At 43.0% G+C, this 21,867-nt stretch overlaps 1 protein-coding gene across 1 annotated transcript; it reads right to left on the bottom strand.

The window, feature by feature from the left end:
• Positions 1 to 64: 64 nt before the first annotated feature.
• LOC111964575 (nuclear receptor ROR-gamma) lies at positions 65 to 20,284 on the bottom strand. Its single transcript, XM_023988422.3, has 5 exons — positions 18,704 to 20,284; positions 13,146 to 13,175; positions 861 to 946; positions 608 to 749; positions 65 to 429 (listed from the first exon to the last, which is right to left on the bottom strand). Exons 1-5 carry the CDS (start codon positions 18,762 to 18,764, stop codon positions 65 to 67), a joined length of 684 nt encoding a protein of 227 aa, XP_023844190.1. The 5' UTR covers positions 18,765 to 20,284.
• Positions 20,285 to 21,867: the final 1,583 nt, after the last annotated feature.

Genomic DNA, 21,867 nt, shown 5'->3' with positions numbered 1-21,867 from the left:
ACCCTGAAGAAGACGGAGTGAGAAAGAGGAAGGGGTAATAAGATATTAAACAGTGCTAGTCTGATTATGTGTTTCGAGGTGTGTACGTATGTGTCCACTCCCTTACCTCTTTGTCTGAGTGCCCACTGCCAGGAGACACACAGGACCCTGGTAGGCCAGACCTGGAGCCTGGGACTCGCCTGGGGAGCACACCAGGTAGGGGCACATCTGTCGGGCAGGGTGGCAGCTCTGGCTCTCCAGGGAAGGAGTAGGCCGGAGCCGGGGCCTGGAGCAGGTGGGGTGTCCGGAAACGGCATGCCTTGCTGGGGTAGGGCAGGGCGGGCTGGGCCTCTGCCTGGAGATGCTGCTGCTGCTGCTGCTGACGGTGTCTCTCCACCTCGGCACGCAGAGACTCACGCTGACGTTTCGACATCCGACCAAACTTCACCGCTGGCGAAACAAAAACAGTTTGTGGTGGAGATGAGTTGAATTACCCTCATATAAAGTTAATTAAAGGTTAAATAAAATATATATTTTTAAGTAAAGTGATTTGAAAATTTGTATTTATTCAACCTTTATTTTACCAGTAGCCATCTTTTCTTTTATGTGTGCATGCGTGTCGTCTCACCATCCCGGCTCATGCCCTGGGTCACACACTTCTGCAGTCGGCAGCTCTGGCAGCGGTTGCGGCTGGCTCTGTCTATAGGACAGTTACTCTGTCTGGAACAGGAGTAGGACACGGACGGCAGCTGGCTACGCCGGWAAAAACCCTGAGGGGGAGAGAGGACCATTGACATAACCAATGAAACCCCTGGAAATAAGTCTGTTTGTTATGTCTGCTTGGTCAGAGTGAAATCAGGTGTGTAGTGCTGCAGTCTCACCTTGCAGCCCTCGCAGGTGATGACTCCATAGTGAACTCCTGATGATTTATCACCACAGATCTTACAGGGAATCACCTCAATCTGAGCTACACACACAATAACACACACATTACAGTTCACACACATTACAGTTAACAGTAACATAATACAGTTAACACACACATTACAGTTAACAGTAACACATTACAGTTAACAGTAACACATTACAGTTAACAGTAACACATTACAGTTAACAGTAACACATTACAGTTAACACACACACATTACAGTTCACAGTAACACAAATACCTGTGGACTACGTTGGCCAGCAGAGCCAATGTAGCCAATGTCCAAACCCAGATCCTTCAGAACTACAGTGTGAGCCCATTCAGAACTGTCTATCAAGGAGATAAGGGAGACTTAGGGAGAGTTAGGGAGACTTAGGGAGACTTAGGGGGAGAAGAGAAAGTGAAATATAGATGATGGTAAAGAAAATTGAGGGCAGGAAGGGGAAAGAGAAACCTAGACTGCAGAGGTAACATTAACACAAAATCAGACTGAGAAAGTTGGTTGACCACACAAATATGGAGTGGAAAACWGGTTTTTGGTCTGTGTACGTGACACCTGATTACGTGACACCTGCGTTGTGTGTGTTCAGCAGGTATGTCAGTATATCTATCCCATTGAGGTTTGACCATTCCCCTAACAAATCAACAACACTTCACATGAACACACACACAAACACACATATTGCAGCTTTGCTACAATAATACGGGCTTGTTAAAAAAGAGACAATTTGCTTGGTTGTCATCAAACGTTGCAATCAGAGTGAAAGAATGAATATTCTGTTTTCCTCTCATTAGCATTTCTTACATTGTTAAAAATGAACCGAATGACATCAAATACGCAGCGACAGACAGAAGAGACAACAGTAGAGGGGGAATATTTGCGAATGGAGAGAGGAGGAGGAGGTGAAGGTGTCAACCTCAGTCTTTCAAGTGGTTAACTGGCTTCTCTTTTGCTCTGACTATCCTTCTTTCATCTCACCTCTCGCTCTCTCCATCCCTCTCTCTCTATCTGTCTCATAAAGGATAGTGCTGCCAGTAATAGAGTCTTTCATCTTGGTTGACACTGCCAGGAATGTCCATCCTCCTCCCCCCCACCTCCTCATCATTCAACAAATCATACATTATTACATTCAGAACATATGAAAATAAATACGCTATTCCGTCGTGATTTTAGAGTTCGGGAAGAGTGTTTGTCTTTCTTTGTGATGGTGTGTGTAAGTTAGTTTGTCAAGCGGTGAGACAATCCCTTGTGTTTACAGTACAGCAATTAATTGTGTGAAATATGTGTGTGTGTGTGTGTGTGTGTGTGTGTCAGTGTGTCAAGTGTTTGTGCCCTCTTTTCAGGTGCCACAGGAATCTCCCAGAGGCCGTAAGAGGGCAGTCAGCGGTGAAACTGAGAAACCTCCTGCACATCTGATAGAATACACACTATACTGCACATCTGATAGAATACACACTATACTGCACATCTGATAGAATACACACTATACTGCACATCTGATAGAATGACACACTATACTGAACATCTGATAGAATACACACTATACTGAACATCTGATAGAATACACACTATACTGGCACATCTGATAGAATACACACTATACTGCACACTGATAGAATACACACTATACTGAACATCTGATAGAATACACACTATACTGCACATCTGATAGATAACACACTATACTGAACATCTGATAGAATACACACTATACTGCACATCTGAAAAGAGTAACAAACTATAACCCTAAAGACTGCATGCATGATATTGGTCTATGTGCAGTAAAACAACTGAACAACACTTCATGAAGACTGACTAATTGTGTGAGAATGTTAATGGGAAAGTGGATAGACAGAATGGATGGGTGGGTATATAGAACAAGTAGAGTGACTGCCTGCAAAACGGTATAGAGAGAGAGCTAAAGAGAGAGAGAGCAAGAGAGAGAGAGAGCAAGAGAGAGAGAGAGAGTGTCAGTGGTCTCTGTTTTTTGCTCTCTCAGTTCTGATTCTCAACCTCAAACAACAGGAAACCAACCTGACCCACAACCTTTCACTGTTGACGCACATACACACATGTATGTTTCTATCTTTTCCATTCATTTGGGATTGAGGACCAGTATGTACTGCAGGGCTGTATGAGGATCAGCAATACCATAGACAACATATGGTGTGGGATGTGGACTCATCTCCACATTAGATCATTGATGATTTAAAACACMTAGGAATKATTTGCAACTGCCACAGCAAACTGTGTTTCCATCTTGGTCCCTATCTCTCAAACTCACCCTCTATCTCTCTATTCTCTTTCTTCATCTTATTCTGAAGCCACATTGCTGATATTGGTCTATTTCCTCTATGTGTCCTTTATTCTCATATCTCTCCACCTATACAGACCACAGGCCTCTAGATAAATCTCTCTCTCAAATATATCTATAGATCTCCATCACCAAGACCAGTCAGTGATCTTCTGTGATGTGCACAGCAGCCCTATCTTTAACTGTTACAGGCATCTCTACCCCAGGCAGGCCTATCCATCTAGTTAAGATCAACAGCTAACCTGGCTAACAGCTAACCTGGCTAACTGCTAACCCGGCTAACAGCTAACCTGGCTCCAACTTCATCAGAGCCGTCATTTACCCAGCCTCCTCCACATCTGTTGATAGCACCAGTGGTGGTATTGCTGGAACGGATGAGGAGCGATGGCAGCTAGCTAATATAACATGACCTCCTACACTTCCGTCTCCTCTGACTAGTCACCATGGTAGTGTCTGCTACGGCACTATGGGCCTGGGACATCCTACACACTAACAAACAGCAGCTCGTCTAGGGATGGCAGGTGGATCCATGTTACTGTTCTCAACCTTTACTTGACTTTTCAATCTCCCCTCAGTGTAGTAAATGATGATATGGTCTCGACAGTTACTGACATGATACTATTGACCCCGAGTTCTCAGTCCCCCCTCATCCCTGATCTCTTGAGCCAAACCAGCTATAGGCCAGATTCAGAAAAAAGAGGGAATTACTGATCTAAATTAAGAAAGAAAAGCGGGAGAGAGAGTTGAGAGAGAGTTGAGAGAGAGATAATAGAAGATGAGAGTAACAGTGAGCGAGAGAGAAGTGACTGGTAAGGAGAGAGGGAGAGTGGGGATAGTGAGGGAGAGCAAGAAATAATGTAGAGAGAGCGAGATAGATAAATGTTATGCAACACTAGTCGACAGATACACATATTATCTCTATTCCCCTCCCTCATCATCTTCCCTCTCTGTCAATGAGCATCAGAAATCACCTAGGCTACAACTGGATTGCATTAGCCGCCCCTACATCCAAGTACTTGGGAGTATGCCTATGACGGTGCACTGTCCTTCTCTCAGCACATATCAAAGCTGCAGGCTGAAGTTAAATCTAGACTTGGTTTCCTCTATCGTAATCGCTCCTCTTTCACCCCAGCTGCCAAACTAACCCTGATTCAGATGACAATCCTACCCATGCTAGATTACAGAGACATCACTTATAGATCGGCAGGTATGGGTGCTCTCGAACGGCTAGATGTTCTTTACCATTCGGCCATCAGATTTGCCACCAATCCTCCTTATAGGACACATCACTGCACTCTATACTCCTGTGTAAACTGGTCATCTCTGTATACCCGTCGCAAGACCCACTGGTTGATGCTTATTTATAAAACCCTCTTAGGCCTCACTCCCCCCTATCTGAGATATCTACTGCAGCCCTCATCCTCCACATACAACACCCGTTCTGCCAGTCACATTCTGTTAAAGGTCCCAAAAGCACACACATCCATGGGTCTCTGGTCTTTTCAGTTCGCTGCAGCTAGCGACTGGAACGAGCTGCAACAAACACTCAAATTGGACAGTTTTAACTCAATCTCTTCATTCAAAGACTCAATCCTGGACACTCTTACTGACAGTTGTGGCTGCTTTGCGTGATGTATTGTTGTTTCTAACTTCTTTCCCTTTGTGCTGTTGTCTGTGCCCAATAATGTTTGTGCCATGTTTTGTGCTGCTACCATGTTATGTTGCTACCATGTTATGTTGCTACCATGTTGTTGTCATGTGTTGCTGCCTTAGGTCTCTCTTTATGTAGTGTTGTCTCTCTTGTCGTGACGTGTGTTTTGTCCTATATTTATATTTTATTTATTACTTATTACTTACTTATTTTTAATCCCAGCCCCCATCCCTGTAGGAGGCCTTTTGTCATTTGGTAGGCTGTCATTGTAAATAAGAATTTGTTCTTAACTGACTTGCCTAGTTAAATAACGGTTCAATAAAAATAAATAAATTCATAACCCTCGACTTATTCCACATTTGGTTGTGTTACAACCTAAATTCAAAATGGATTAAATATAATTTATTTTCATACATCGACTCACAATACCCCATATTGACAACGTGAAAATATGTTTTTAGAAATTCTTGCAATTTTGGGGGAAATGCAATACAGAAATATCTAATTTACATACAGTTGAAGTCGGAAGTTTACATACACCTTAGCCAAATACATTTAAACTCCGTTTTTCAAACTTCATGACATTTAATCCTAGTAAAAATTCCCTYTCTTAGGTCAGTTAGGATCACCACTTTATTTTAAGAATGTGAAATYTCAGAATAATAGTAGAGAGAATTATTTATTTCAGCTTTTATTTCTTTCATCACWTTCCCAGTGGGTCAGAAGTTTACATACACTCAATTAGTATTTGGTAGCATTGCCTTTAAATTGTTTAACTTTGGTCAAATGTTTCAGGTAGCTTCCACAAGTTCCCACAGGTGAAATTTTGGCCCATTCCTCCTGACAGAGCTGGTGTAACTGAGCCAGGTTTGTAGGCCTCCTTGCTCACACACACTTTTTCAGTTCTGCCCACAATTTTCTATAGGATGTAGGTCAGGGCTTTGTGATGGCCACTCCAATACCTTGACTTTGTTGTCCTTAAGCCATTTTGCCACAACTTTGGAAGTATGCTTGGAGTCATTGTCCATTTGGAAGACCCATCTGTGACCAGGCTTTAACTTCCTGACTGATGTCTTGAGATGTTGCCTCAATATATCCACATAATTTCCCTGCTCATGATGCCATCTATTTTGTGAAGTGCACCAGTCCCTCCTGCAGCAAAGCACCCCCACAACATGAGGCTGCCAGCCACGTGCTACACGGTTGGGATGGTGTTTTTTGGCTTGCAAGCCTCCCCCTTTTTCTCCAAACATAATGATGGTCATTGTGGCCAAACAGTTCTATTTTTGTTTCATCAGACCAGAGGACATTTCTCAAAAAAGTAATCTTTGTCCCATGTGCAGTTGTAAACCGTAGTCTGGCTTTTTTATGGCGGTTTTGGAGCAGTGGCTTCTTCCTTGCTGAGCGGCCTTTCAGGTTAGTCGATATAGGACTCGTTTTACTGTGGATATAGATACTTTTGTACCTGTTTCCTTCAGCATCATCACAAGTGCAAATCAATTCTGGGATTGATTTGCACTTTTTGCACCAAAGTACGTTCATCTCTAGGAGACAGAACGCGTTTCCTTCCTGAGTGGTATGACGGCTGCGTGGTCCCATGGTGTTTATACTTGTGTACTATTGTTTGTACAGATGAACGTGGTACCTTCAGGCATTTGGAAATTGCTCCCAAGGATGAACCAGACTTGTGGAGGTCTTCAATTTTTTCTGAGGTCTTGGCTGATTTCTTTTGATTTTCCCATGATGTCAAGCAGAGGCACTGAGTTTGAAGGTAGGCCTTGAAATACATCCACAGGTACACCTCCAATTGACTCAAATTATGTCAATTAGCCGATCAGAAGCTTCTAAAGCTATGACATCATTTTCTGGACTTTTCCAAGCTGTTTAAAGGCACAGTCAACTTAGCGTATGTAAACTTCTGACCCACTGAAATTGTGATACAGTGAATTATAAGTGAAATAATCTGTCTGTAAACAATTGTTGGAAAAATGACTCGTGTCATGCACAAAGTAAATGTCCTAATGGACTTGCCAAAACTATAGTTTGTTAACAAGAAATTTGTGGAGCGGTTGAAAAACGAGTTTTAATGACTGCAACCTAAGTGTACGTAAACTTCCGACTTCAACTATTCATGGGTATTCACACCCATGAGTCAATACTTGGAAAACCTTCCTGGTCTTTGTGGTGGAATCCGTATTTGAAATTCACTGCTCGGCTGAGGGACCTTACAGATAATTATATGTGTGGGGTACAGAGATGAGGTAGTTATTCYAAAATCATGTTAAACACTATCATTGTACACAGACTGAGTCCATGCAACTTATGCTACTTGTTAAGCAAATGTTTACTCATGAACTTATTTAGGCTTGCCATAACAAAGGGGTTGTATACTTGACTCAAGACATTTCAGATTTTCATTTTTAATTAATTTGTAAAAATGTCAAAAAACACAATTACACTTTGACCTTATGGGGTATTGTATGTATGACAGTGACAAAACATTTTACTTTAATCAATTTAGAATTTAGGCTGTAACACAACAAAATGTGGTGTGAATACTTTCTGAAGGCACTGTATTATACAAGCGAGAGTCAAATCAAATACAGTGAGGTTGTGATGGTTTCCGCGACAAGGTTCATTGAGCTAATGCAGAAGGGCAGTAGAAAGCCACTATCAGAGGCTATGCAGCCTAATAAAAAAGGGCCTTTTATATAAAATGTCCATTGTCCTTCATAAGGGGTTGAATATCTCTGACGTGAGCAGCGAGTGCCATTCAGCACCTTTCCCTTGTCTTTGTATAAAGTCCCCTGTCAGCATTCTGCATTTTGCTCTGTAAACGGACAAAAACCTCAACTTTCCTCCACCGGAAACACCCCGCAGAATTACACCCTCCAACATACAGATGCATGACAAAGAGAACACAGGGCATACGGTTATCCTTAGAGAGTAAGAGATTTACTTGAGATAACATTGGAACATTGTGTGAATACTTTGAAKTAAAATCTCCAATCTAATTGACGGCACACTGACATGTTTCAAACAAAAATAACTCGTGTTTTTCTGTCAAAAAATGTTGGTCTAGATAACGATTACTTGATATGATTTTTTATTCATATCAATACATTTCTTATTACTGACAAGCAGTATCTGGACAAGTATGACAATAAAAATGTTCCAAAGGGAATCAGAAATGTTGGTTAAATATGATCAAAGAATAAAATAGCTATAAATGTAAATGTATTTAGGGTGATTATTGATCCTTAATGTTACTTACTTCTTGGTAGATTTCAACAATTTGCTATAAATGAATCAATTCCACATTTGAAAAACCTTAATATGAAACATGACAAAATATAGAAGCAAATATCATAATTAGAATGAAATMACTTTAAATGAAACATCTGAGACTKWGAATTATATATGCTGTAAATATCAAATACMTATCCATCACACTTAACCTTAATATGCTCTTAATGCTTTACAATTAAAACTTTTGTAAATGTGCTATAACATATTTATAATACTAATATAACTTAATTAGTAAAGGAATCTCTGGAATTTAAGACACATTTAATTTAACGTATATTTTGAAGTTTCTTGTGCCGTTTGAGACCCATTTAATGTAAGGTATTTGTTATTGGTAGGTTATTGAGCGGTGATAGCTGATGTGGGGACAGTATGCCTCAAAATGGAAGTTGTGCATCACCCAGGTGGGTGCTATATTGAAAGTGGATGTGGGAGCTATACAATTGAAAGCGCTTTGAGAGATAGTGTAAAACAACATTTTTATGCAAGATAATGCTAGATAAATAACACCGTTTTTTTTACAGTATTGCCATGAGWATTCTCTACATGACAAGCTTGAAGACTACATCTTAAATGAAATGATACGCATCACACTGAATTTGTTTTGAGTGGAGCCTCTGAATAGTTATTTTGGAAAGTGTCATTTGTGAGTAATACCATGCTGTCTGGTTAGTAGAACTGTGGCTCTAGTGAGTAAAAAAAACYGAAATRTTCACKATCAATAARAAAGACATCTTACGTATTTCAACATAAGCATTTTAGAAAGGCTGTTTTGAACCCCAGACTGAGTCCAAGGGGAACAATAATGAGTTGTGAGGTAAACCAAGTAATGGTGATGGGTGTGTGACCGTGTGACTGTGTGACTGCTCTCTTTCATTTCTCATGTTTGGGGGTGAATGTGTTACTTCAGATTTTGGTATCAACTCTTTGAAGTAAAGTGAGGTGCTTTGGAAGTGTGTATGTGTGTGCAGCTGTATGTATGCGTAAGGAAAGTATTTTGAAGTAAGAGAACAGGAATCTGAACAGGAATCCCCCAGAAGCATCAGCAGACTCTTGTTTGTGAACGGAGAACGCCGCCTGAACCAAGCCTATGACTATGGTGGTGGGCCACTCAGAGAAAAATGATTTGAAATGCAGAAATGTTCACTGTTGTATTTAAGTAATGTCATCATTGTAAAACAMTCTACAGTTGTGTTAATTATTCTAACAGGGTTTAGGAGCTAAGGTGAAAACTCTCCTTRCTTGACATTAAAATTAGAACCCAGTGTGTGTAATATTAGAAATGACATCTGCATCATGTTATATTCAGTGACAAACACACAGGAGATATGCACTGAGTGTACAAATCATTCAGAACACCTTCCTGACATTGAGTTGCACCCCCTTTGCCGTCAGAACAGCCTCAATTTGTCGGCGCATAGACTRTACAAGGTGTCGAATGCATTCCACAGGGATGCTGGCCCATATTGACTCCAATGCTACCCAAAGTTGTGCCAAGTTGTCTGGATGTCCTTGGGGTGGTGGTCCATTCTTGATACACACGGGAAACTGTTGTGTGAAAAACCCAGCAGCATTGCCGTTCTTGACACAAACCGGTGCGCCAGGCACCTACTACCATACTCTGTTCAAAGGCAATTAAATATTTTAACTTGCCCATTCGCCCTCTGAATGGCACACACACACAATCCATGTCTCAGGGCTTAAAACTCCTTCTTTAACCTGTCTCCTCCCCTCAATCTACACTGATAGAAGTGGATTTAACAAGTGACCTAAGGGTTGGTAGCTTTCACCTGGTAATGTTTTCTACACTCAGTGTATATCACACTACCACACACACACACTGAGGCGCCAACCACAGAGGGGCAGCTGTGCTACGGTGTGCGCGCGTGTGCGTGTGCGTGTGTGTGTGTGTGTGTGTGTGTGTGTGTGTGTGTGTGTGTGTGTCTACACAGTCCCTATGGCGCCATATGGATGCGTGAATAGAAACTGGTGCAGAGGATGCTCTGAGAGGACCATCTCACAACACAGTACGGTCTCATGCCAAACTCACTATCCCTCTCTCCCCTTCTGCCTACACAGTTCCTGTTCCTCTCTCCCCTTCTGCCTACACAGTCCCTGTTCCTCTCTCGTGTGTCACATCACAGACTGTGTGAGTGGTAGTTCTCGTGTGTCACATCACAGACTGTGTGAGTGGTAGTTCTCGTGTGTCACATCACAGACTGTGTGAGTGTATTTCTCGTGTGTCACATCACAGACTGTGTGAGTGTAGTTCTCGTGTGTCACATCCACAGACTGTTGAGTGGTAAGTTCTCGTGTGTCACATCACAGACTGTGTGAGTGGTAGTTCTCGTGTGTCACATCACAGACTGTGTGAGTGGTAGTTCTCGTGTGTCACATCACAGACTGTGTGTGTAGTTCTCGTGTGTCACATCACAGACTGTGTGTAGGTAGTTCTCGTTGTCACAATCACAGACTGTGAGTGGTAGTTCTCGTGTGTCACATCACAGACTGTGTTGGTGATTCTCGTGGTCACATCACAGACTGTGTTGAGTGGTAGTTCTCGTGTGTCACATCACAGACTGTGTGAGTGGTAGTTCTCGTGTGTCACATCACAGACTGTGTGAGTGGTAGTCTCGTGTGTCACATCACAGACTGTGTGAGTGGTAGTTCTCGTGTGTCACATCACAAACTGTGAGTGGTAGTTCTCGTGTGTCACATCACAGACTGTGTGAGTGGTAGTTCTCGTTGTCACATCACAGACTGTGTGAGTGGTAGTCTCGTGTGTCACATCACAGACTGTGTTGGTAGTTCTCGTGTGTCACATCACAGGACTGTGTGATGGTAGTTCTCGTGTGTCAATCATCACAGACTGTGTGAGTGTAGTGAGAAGAACATGGAAATGTGTTGCTGTAATTTAAGTCTTTAACATAAGCAGGTAAAATACTTAGTCATATCAGGACAGTATCCACGACCACAGTAATGCACATAAATGTCCTAGTGCCCACTTCTAACCAATGAGAGGCTTCAAAGATCCCTCATTTGGTTTCAAAACAACCTAAACAAGTAGTCATAGTTAACCATATTACATATTTAGACAAAAAACTATCAAATATTTTGAAGACTGATTAGGCCCAACTTCCACCTTGACATTTTATAACTACATCACTTGTGTATTTTACAATAAGTGATAATGCTGTGCAAGATGTTTTGAAATATATACATTATTTCAAGAGTATTATCAAAAATAGGGTTACATTATATCACTTCTACAGCCCTGTAGAATCAGACGAAACGGTTCTATTCTGACTCCATTATGCTTCTAGAAGACTAGAACAAAAATCAGCAGACACTGGGGGGGCAGGTAGTCTAGCGGTTATGAGTTGGGCTCCTAACCTCTTGTTGGAATCCCCGAGCCCCTGAAAAAACCTGTCCCTGGAGCAAGACACTTAACCCCATTGCTCCTGTAAGTGGCTCTGGATAAAACCATCAGCTAAACGACTCAAATGTCAAATGTAAACTTAGAGCAGCTACTGAGTCAAGTTGTTGGAGGTTTTGGAAAGAAACAGGACCAGAATCTGGTGAGGATGTTGGACATGCCAACAGGCTGAAACACAATGCACTATCATCATTCTGAAAAATATATTTACATGATCARGTTTTGAGTTTAGAAATGAATATGACTGTGAGCGGATACGTTGCTGTTGCTGTACTTGAAGAGTTGGAGGAATACGGAAGGAGAATGGGGGACGAAAAAAAGCCAAACAAACATACTTCAAATGTAGGCTACAGTACAGTATACACTCTCTCTCTCWCACACACACAGATACGGTACTGTACAGAGTAACACACATTAAATCAAGGCCATCACTCCTACCTCGCATCATCTTCACTCCACTTCTCAGTCTTCTTGTCCCACTTTCACAAACTCTATTTCTCTCTCTCTTTCTTGTTGTCACCCTCACCCTCAATTCACAATCACTGTCAAATTGTCACTGTCACTGTCTTGATCTCTCTCTCTCTCTTTCCTCTCTTCTCTCTCTGTCTGTCCTTTCTCTTGCAGAGTGACTATCTTAGTGCACCTACAGCATGTTTAGGCCTCAGAGTCTCCGCTAGTCACTGCTCAAGCGCTCTGTCAGTCACACAGTGTATGGGTGCGTGTGAAATACAGAGGCCTTTCCCCTTTCGCTCTCTCTCTTTTCTTACGGTACTTTTTTCCCGTTCTTTGTTGTGCGTAACCCACTCACCTAGTCACCCTCAAAGCCTTAACCACTCTCTGTACCCACCGTTCTATCTCCCTCAAATATACATTGAAATACAAAAAAGTTTTATTGGCATGAAAGGACATTTACTGTACTTCTCTAACACATCAAGAAGATAGGACTGTACCCACAGCACAGAGTGACAGCCTAACTAGCCAGTTGAGTATGGACTGACATCTGAAACAGCCAATTACAGAGAGAGCTTTCTGATGATACACATTCCATCATCCGTATGATTATTATTCAAAGTGAAAACTAGTATCATGAAAACCGACCAAACATTTTTCAATTTTCTCCCTACACTCAAAGGTAACAGGTGTGTTGTAGTCAGGAGCAGAAACAGCCCAGAAACACCACCACATGTGAAGGAGATGCTATCTGATACTATCTGCATCCAGATGCCAGAATACCAATATAGAGTTTATCTCCAAACCTAAATCCATCAAAAAGGAGAATACTGTCTACACAAAGTACCACAGGTGCATAACAGAGCTATAATGTTGATGTTGGCACCACAGATAAACCTGTGTGTGTGTGGTGTGTGTGCATGCGCGTTTTTCAGCACAGGTGCAAACGTGTGCAAATACTAGTGATCCTGGCATAACCACACTGCATGCTCATATAACTAGCACACACATAACACATGGGCATGTACAGACAGGCATATTGACACATAACCAAACACACACACAAACACAAACACTTACTCAAATGAGTCTTCTTGGACACAGTGTCTCCTGTAGCAAAGAAAAGACAAGTTAAATTCTGCTTGAACACAAGACACACTTCCTCTCTCACATCTTAGTTCAATGCTCTACTGTAGCTTCAGCCCCATGTCCCTTATCATCCCACTCACTCCCAACTGGGCTCATCTCGGTCTCTCTGACAGAGGAGGACTGAGCCTATGTTTCTCTGGCAATAACAATAGGGCTCCCGAGAGGCGCAGTGGTCTAAGGCACTGCATCTCAGTGCTTGAGGCGTCACTACAGACACCCTGGTTCGATTCCAGGCTGTATCACAACCGGCCGTGATTGGGAGTTCCATAGGGCGGCGCACAATTGGCCCAGCGTCGTCCGGGCTTGGCCGGTGTAGGCCGTCATTGTAAATAATAATTTGTTCTTAACTGACTTGCCTAGTTAAATAAAGGTTACATTTCAAATGTAAAAATAACAGAGGAGGACTGATTCTATGTCTCTCTGACACAACAGAGGAGGACTGAGTCTATGACTCTCTGACACAAACAGGGGACTGATCTATGTCTCTCTGACACAACAGAGGAGGACTGAGTCTATAGTCTCTCTGACACAACAGGGACTGAGTCTATGTCTCTCTGACACAACAGAGGAGGACTGATCTATGTCTCTCTGACACAACAGAGGAGGACTGAGTCTATGACTCTCTGACACAACAGAGGAGGACTGAGTCTATGTCTCTCTGACACAACAGAGGAGGACTGAGTCTATGTCTCTCTGACACAAACAGAGGACTGAGTCTATGTCTCTCTGACACAACAGAGGAGGACTGAGTCTATGTTCTCTCTGACACAACAGAGGAGGACTGAGTCATTGTCTCTCTGACACAACAGAGGAGGACTGAGTCTATGTCTTGACACCAACAGAGGAGGACTGAGTCTATGTCTCTCTGACACAAACAGAGGAGGACTGAGTCTATGTCTCTCTGACACAACAGAGGAGGACTGAGTCTATGTCTCTCTGACACAACAGAGGAGGACTGAGTCTATGGTCTCTCTGACACAACAGAGGAGGACTGAAGTCTATGTCTCTCTGACACAAGAGGACGAGTCTATGTCTCTCTGACACAACAGAGGAGGACTGAGTCTATGGTCTCTCTGACACAACAGAGGAGGACTGAGTCTATGTCTCTCTGACACAACAGAGGAGAACTGATTCTATGTCTCCTGACACAACAGAGAGGACTGAGTCTATGTCTTGACACAACAGAAGAGGACTGAGTCTATGTCTCTCTGACACAACAGAGGGAGACTGAGTCCATGTCTCTCTGACACAAACAGAGGAGACTGAGTCTATGTCTCTCTGACACAACAGAGGAGGACTGAGTCTATGTCTCTCTGACACAACAGAGAGGACTGAGTCTATGTCTCTCTGACACAACAGAGGAGGACTGATCGTATGTCTCTCTGACACAACAGAGGAGGACTGAGTCTATGTCTCTCTGACACAACAGAGGAGGACTGAGTCCATGTCTCTTGACACAACAGAGGAGGACTGAGTCTAGTCTCTCTGACACAACAGAGGAGGACTGAGTCTATGTCTTTACACAACAGAGAGGACTGAGTCTATGTCTCTCTGACACAACAGAGGAAGACTGAGTCCATGTTCTCTGACACAACAGAGGAGACTGAGTCATGTCTCTCTGACACAACAAGGAGGACTGAGTCCTATGTCTTGACACAACAAGAGAGACTGAGTCTATGTCTCTCTGACACAACAGAGGAGACTGAGTCCATGTCTCCTGACACAACAGAGGAGACTGAGTCCATGCTCTCTGACACAACAGAGGAGGACTGAGTCCATGTCTCCCTGACACAACAGAGGAGGACTGAGTCTATGTCTCTCTGACAAACAACAGAGGAGGACTGAGTCTATGTCCTCTGACACAACCGAGAGGACTGAGTCTAGTCTCTCTGACACAACAGAGGAGAACTGATCTATGTCTCTCTGACACAACAGAGGAGGACTGAGTCATGTCTCTTGACACAACAGAGGAGGACTGAGTCTATGTCTCCTTGACACAACAGAGGAGGACTGAGTCTAGTCTCTCTGACACAAACAAGGAGGACGAGTCTATGTCTCTCTGACACAACAGAGGAGGACTGAGTCTATGTCTCTCTGACACAACAGAGGAGGACTGAGTCTATGTCTCTCTGACACAAACAGAGGAGACTGAGTCTATGTCTCTCTGACACAACAGAGGAGGACTGAGTCTATGTCTCTCTGACACAACAGAGGAGGACTGAGTCTATGTCTCTCTGACACAACAGAGGAGGACTGACGTCCATGTCTCTTGACACAACAGAGGAGGACTGAGTCTATGTCTCTCTGACACAACAGAGAGGACTGAGTCTATTCTTGACACAACAGAGGAGACTGAGTCTATGTCTCTCTGACACAACAAGGAGGACTGAGTCCATGTTCTCTGACACAACAGAGGAGGACTGAGTCCATTCCTCTGACACAACAGAGGAGGACTGAGTCTATGTCTTTGACACAACAAGGAGGACTGAGTCTATGTCTCTCTGACACAACAGAGGAGGACTGAGTCCATGTCTCTCTGACACAACAGAGGAGACTGAGTCCATGTCTCTCTGACACAACAGAGAGGACTGAGTCCATGTTCTCTGACACAACAGAGGAGGACTGAGTCTATGTCTCTGTGACACAACAGAGGAGGATGAGTCTTATGTCTCTCTGACACAACAGAGGAGAACTGAATCTATTCCAGGATGATGCTGGGCCTCTGCACACAGGGCCTGATGTGTTTATAGTGTCTGTTGTATGAAATGAATTGGTGTGGAAGAGCCTTGAAAAAGAGACAGTTGGGAGAGTAGGAGCTGACACAAGCAGAGTGTGGATGGAGTTTGAACTCTCTCTCAGGCACACGCAGACACACACACCTTGGTGAGTAAGAGACAGACACAGTTATAGTGGAGGAAGGTGGGAGTCTAGCTTTCTGACCACAATTGTGAGAAAGTTCATATTAGACTGGGTGTGTGTATGTGTGTGTGGGGGTTGTTTCCAAGCTGAGGTGTGTATTTTTAGTGMGTGTGCGTGTGTGTTGAGAGAGGGCAGGGGAGATAAGCATCGCTGGGTGGAGGRAGACAGAGGCAGAGGTAGCCTGGGTCTTTGTGTCTGGGGTAGAGAAGGTCTGCTGCGGCTTTCAKTGCTTCCCTCCGTTTCCCCTCCTCATCAAATCACGTTTGCTTCATAAGCAGAACACWGAGGTCTGGTGAAAGCAGAGCAGTTGACACACACACAGAAAACATACACATCTAGACTCAGAAAACGCATAGACACACACACTGCCGTTTGCGATTGTACGCAAAAAGTAAGGATTTGAGTCGCTTTTCAACCTTCAGTGGACTAAGAACGTCATGCTGTCAGATCATGAGTCAATTTCATGTGATTCCAAACTAAKRTAAATCCTAAACCTAAGTGCTAATGATCTGATTCCAGTGAGAACTGCAGTGACACCTGACCCATGCCACTGAGTATCAGCCCAAGCCACAGTGTGGGGACWAAGAGGCCATGTTACACAAGACCAACATGAAGGCAATGGAAACCGCTATCTTCTTCTAACTCCTCAATGTGCTCTACTTTTCAGAAAGACTGGTCTGTCAGCATCAATACCAACCAACCCACCCCATCTTATCTCTCTCTATCGCTCTCTTTCTCTCRGTATCTGTCTATCTCCCTTGCTCTCTCAATCCAATCAAACAGCAGCATTCTGTCTTTTTCAATCAATACTTTATCTAACAATGGAAGTCTTGCTAAGATTTAGACYGCGCTATTTAATCAAAAGCGGTTTCAAGGGTTTCTCTTCTCCCCGTCTCTCTATCCTACTCTGTATGGAGATATAGCAGCTGCAGGCTGGAGAGTGACAGAAGAACACGCACAGATATAACCGCTGCATGTTACACATTATCAGCTCCCCACACACACTGTGATGTAATAAGGGAGTGACTGCTGGTGCATTCACGTGTGTGTGAGAGTGTGCGTGTTTGTGTGTGCGTGCATGTATGTACACAGTATAGAAGAGAGTAGCTCTCTGGTGCAGAAGTGTATAGCTATCATGATGTCCTGTCAATGAGTAACGGAGAGAGTAATATGCAGTGTCACGGCACCGTGAGAAAGGGTTTTAATYTGTTCTAAAGCCAGATAAGTATCTAGAGGACAACTGCGGCATCATTGCAGGATATTTGTATCAGTGCACCCTCTCAGCCAGACCTGGTTAAATGTAGGGAATAAAGATGAAAATATCCATCTGAGTCTGTAGCCTATATTTAGCTATGGTGTCCATCTCACTCCATGGAGAGCCCAGTGTCTGCTGGTTCTTGTTATRGAATTTCAYTTTGTGMCCAATTAAGACCTAGAGTAGACAACCAGGTGAGTGGAGCTTCTAACTAATCAGTGACCTTCATTGATTAATCAAGTACAAGGGAGGAGTTAAAACCCGCAGACACTCGGCCACCATAGAATGAGTTTGACACCTGTGGTTTAGGCCTGGTGGATGACGTCATTTCATGAATGACGTATGGAGTACGTGTGATAGAGACTGAAGGAATCTAAGTTGAAAGCCATGGTTTGATTTTAGACTGTGCAGTGCTGGGAAATGCAGCAGGCCCAAAACAGGCCCACACAGCTAAGAGCTAATCCCTGGTTTTATAGAGGATTACTGCCATGTTTACCCTCAAGGAGCAAGAGTTACACCATCAGGTGGACAACAGAAGAGAGGTGAGTTAATGAGAGAGGGGGGAGGGAGGGAAGAAGGGGAGGAGAGTGAATGGGGTAAGAAGAAAAAGAGTGAGGGATAGGGAAGATGGGAGGAGGGAGAGTGAATGAGGCAGGATGAGAAAGTGGAGGATGTGAGGGGGAAGGCAGAGAAAGAACTTGGAGGGTGGAAGCCTTGGTGATCTGACAAGGACAGAGTGAGGGGGGTAAGAGAGAGAGAACGAGACAACTAATGTGTAAGAGAGAGACATAGTGACAGGGATAGATAAGAGATAAAAAGAGAGAAGGAGATAAAGATAGAGAGAAACGGGAGGAGAGAGGGGAGAGATAAGCATTAGAATGAGGCTCTCTTAAAGGAGGGGACAGGGTGATAGGGGAGGAGAGGGAGAAGGGGGCAGTGACTGTATACCAACACTCATACAGCACTTCTGTCATCCCTAGGTGTGCTCCCGCTACACAATAGTCAATGCTCTAGACTGGCAAACAGGTGTGTCTGTGTGTGTGCATACATGTGGATCCACGCACACAAGCACACACACACACACACACACACACACACACACACACACATGCATTCACCTTTAAATGTGCATTAATTTATAATGCAAATCTGTGACCTTTTCATTTCACCCAATCCACAATGTATAGCTAAAACAATAAGTTGCATCTGCAAATAATTGACATTTGTGAAATGTAAATGACTGAATAGACTAGGCCTAGCCTACACATGAATACACTAGGCCTAACCTATCAATAATCAAGATAATATATCTCACCTCTTTTGATTGGTTCTTCTGTAGTGATGTGTTCGGGTGATTCGGGCTCCTCATATTCCATAACTCCCCCCGTCAAAACAAACTGCGTGTGCTTGCACCTGGCTCTGACACACACTACGCCACTTCACACTCCTGGGACAAGCGTGTCTACACACCCCTTTTTATTGTCTATTCTACCGCGCGTTTTGCTATGCACAAMGCACCATAAATAACTTRAAAAACTTTGGATCTTTATTTCTAAATATATAGAACTACCTGCTGTTCTAGAGGCAGGGACGGCGCATGCGCTTTAAAACATGCACTACCATCTCTGTTAGAGTCAGTACSCTCATTTACTCTGACAACGTCTTTGTCATTRTCTGTTGTCACTCTCTCTCCATATTCCGTKTTGTCTTCACGTGAGMATAATATCAGCCAACTTCATTTTTYCAACGAACTTCCTTGTACAAGCAGTTCAGGCTACTCCGGTTTCAACCCGCTTGCTCTTTGCGCCCTGGCTGTCGTCCCGAGCTCGCGCTCAGAGGTTATGTCACCAAGACTTATGTAATAACTCACGGCCGTTTGTTTGCTGCAGAGGGTCGGTCTTTATTCTGTAGTGCCCGGTTAAAACATAGCCCAACCAACGAATTTTACCTAAATAAATATGAGGGCAGGCAAGCAAAACGCAAAACGTTTAGGCCTATAGGCTAGGCCTATATGTTTGTCTGGAGTTTTTTTTTCTCAGTAGCTTGATATATGATACGGCCAATGGAAATATGAAGAAAGAAAATGTGTCATTATAGACTAATTATAAAACGTTTAATTTAATTTTATTGCTTTCCTTTTCGGTTTTAATTAGGTCATTAATAMAAGCGCATGTAGTCTCCAGCAGTGTGAATGGTAAAGGGTTACCAAGGCCGGGTTTACCCGTTACATAATCTACAACGTACTGAATTATCCGGTGTAAACAAATGACTGTATTTAACCACTACAGTTACTTAACCTGCTTGTTGTTGATGGTTCTAACTCAGGTCATATCAGATAAAGCTGATTTAAGCAGTTTAATGTTTTTTTTGTGGGCTATAAATAGCTACAATAGTTGGGAGCAAATTGTAACCAACCGTCCTAAACTAAAGCAAAAGTGGTAACCTGCGCATGCGCTTTACAACATGCACTATCATCTCTGTTATGGGTACTCAACTCATTTACTCTGAGAACGTCTTTGTCATTCTCTGTTGTCCCTCTCCCTATTCCGCCTTGTCTTCAGGTAAAGGTAACATCAGCCAACTTAATTTTCAGTTCAGTTCAGGCTACTCACGTTTCACCCGGGATGAACAGTGTGTTCCCGTTCATTTTGGTGTGGTCTCAAGAAGATGACCGTGGAAATCTRGACCTCTGCGTTTGAAGCTCTGGGGTAGAGCGACTGTTGCGCTTTTGCACATTTGATTGCGCAAGAAAGGTGCGTCAGTGCTATCCTTTTTTAATTACAGGCGCGCGCGTTTAGCAACTGTCGGTTTCCTCGGCTGGACCAGAGTTACAGGCTTAACTGTCTCAGTGAGGTGAGGTGATCTGCTATTATTTAGTCTATATGATATGGCATTTTGTGAGCAAGGCCATCAATCTGGAAAGAGATAAATCAGATCAATACATAACTGAAATATGCCAGGCTACAGATATGGCAATCAAATATGAGATGAAAAAACAAAAATCTAATCTCTCACAGTGAAAGAAAGCTATACTACTCTCTGGACATACAATGTATGTGTGTTTAGGTGGTTTAACAAAATGAAATGACTAGAAAGTTGTCCACCTCAGTTCCACTGCACCCTCGCTCCTCAAAGCCCATCTGACCACACCTGAGTCTCAGGCTCTCCCTACCGCCGCTCTGGCTGTGCTTCCACGCACGACGCACGCACGCACGCACGCACGCACGCACGCACGTCACACACACACACACACACACACACACACACACACACACACACACACACACACACACACACACACACACACACCACACACACACACACAGCTGCTCTGCAGCCATCTCTCCCAATATGAGGACAGAAACTCGAGGGGCCTAAGGGAAGGGGGATGGGAGAGTTCACACCTAAACCACACACACACACACACACAGCTAAATACTTCAAAACCACACCAGTAAACTGTGTGCATGTATTTCATGAGAGAGGACACTGTAGGGTTCCTGTGAAACACTAATTATATCAGAAACTCCAGAGAAATGGGCCACAGTATCAGGAGTTACCAGACATAATTTTCAGTTAGCTATCATGCCTAGTATTATCAGTAGTTACCAGGCCTACTAGTATCAGAGTTACCATGCTTACTAGTATCAGTTAGTTACCATGTCTACTAGTATTATCAGTTAGTTACCATGCCCAGTATTATCAGTTAGTTACCATGCTTACTAGTATCAGTTAGTTACCATGTGCTACTAGTATTATCAGTTAGTTACCATGCCCAGTATTATCAGTTAGTTACCATGCTTACTAGTATCAGTTAGTTACCATGTCTACTAGTATTATCAGTTAGTTACCCATGCCCAGTTATATCAGTTAGTACCATGCCTAGTATTATCAGTTATTACCATGCTTACTAGTATCAGTTTAGTTACCATGCCCGTATATTCAGTTAGTTACCATGCTTACTAGTATCAGTTAGTTACCATGCCCAGTATTATCAGTTAGTTACCAACCTAGTATTATCAGTAGTACCATGCTTACTAGTGTAATTAGTACCATGCCTAGTATTACAGTTAGTTACCATGCCTAGTATTCTCAGTTATTACCATGCTATAGTATCAGTTAGTTACCATGCCAGTATTATCAGTTAGTTACCATGCTAGTATTATCAGTTAGTTACCATGCTTATCTAGTATCATTAGTTACCATGCCTAGTATTATCCATTAGTACCATGCCTAGTATTATCAGTTAGTTAGCCATGCCTAGTATTATCAGTTAGTTACCATGCTAGTATTATCAGTTAGTTACCATGCCTAGTATATATCAGTTAGTTACCATGCCTAGTATTATCAGTTAGTACCATGTTACTTATCAGTAGTTACCTGCTAGTATTATCAGTTAGTTACCATGCCTAGTTTATCAGTAGTTACCATGCTAGTATTATAAGTTAGTTACCATGCCTAGTATCAGATATTACCCAT

The sequence above is a fragment of the Salvelinus sp. IW2-2015 genome, linkage group LG6.1 (assembly GCF_002910315.2).
Source record: "Salvelinus sp. IW2-2015 linkage group LG6.1, ASM291031v2, whole genome shotgun sequence".
Lineage (NCBI taxonomy): Eukaryota > Metazoa > Chordata > Actinopteri > Salmoniformes > Salmonidae > Salvelinus > Salvelinus sp. IW2-2015.
The sequence above is the reverse complement of the archived record's forward strand: the minus strand, read 5'-3'. Positions and strand labels throughout refer to the sequence as shown.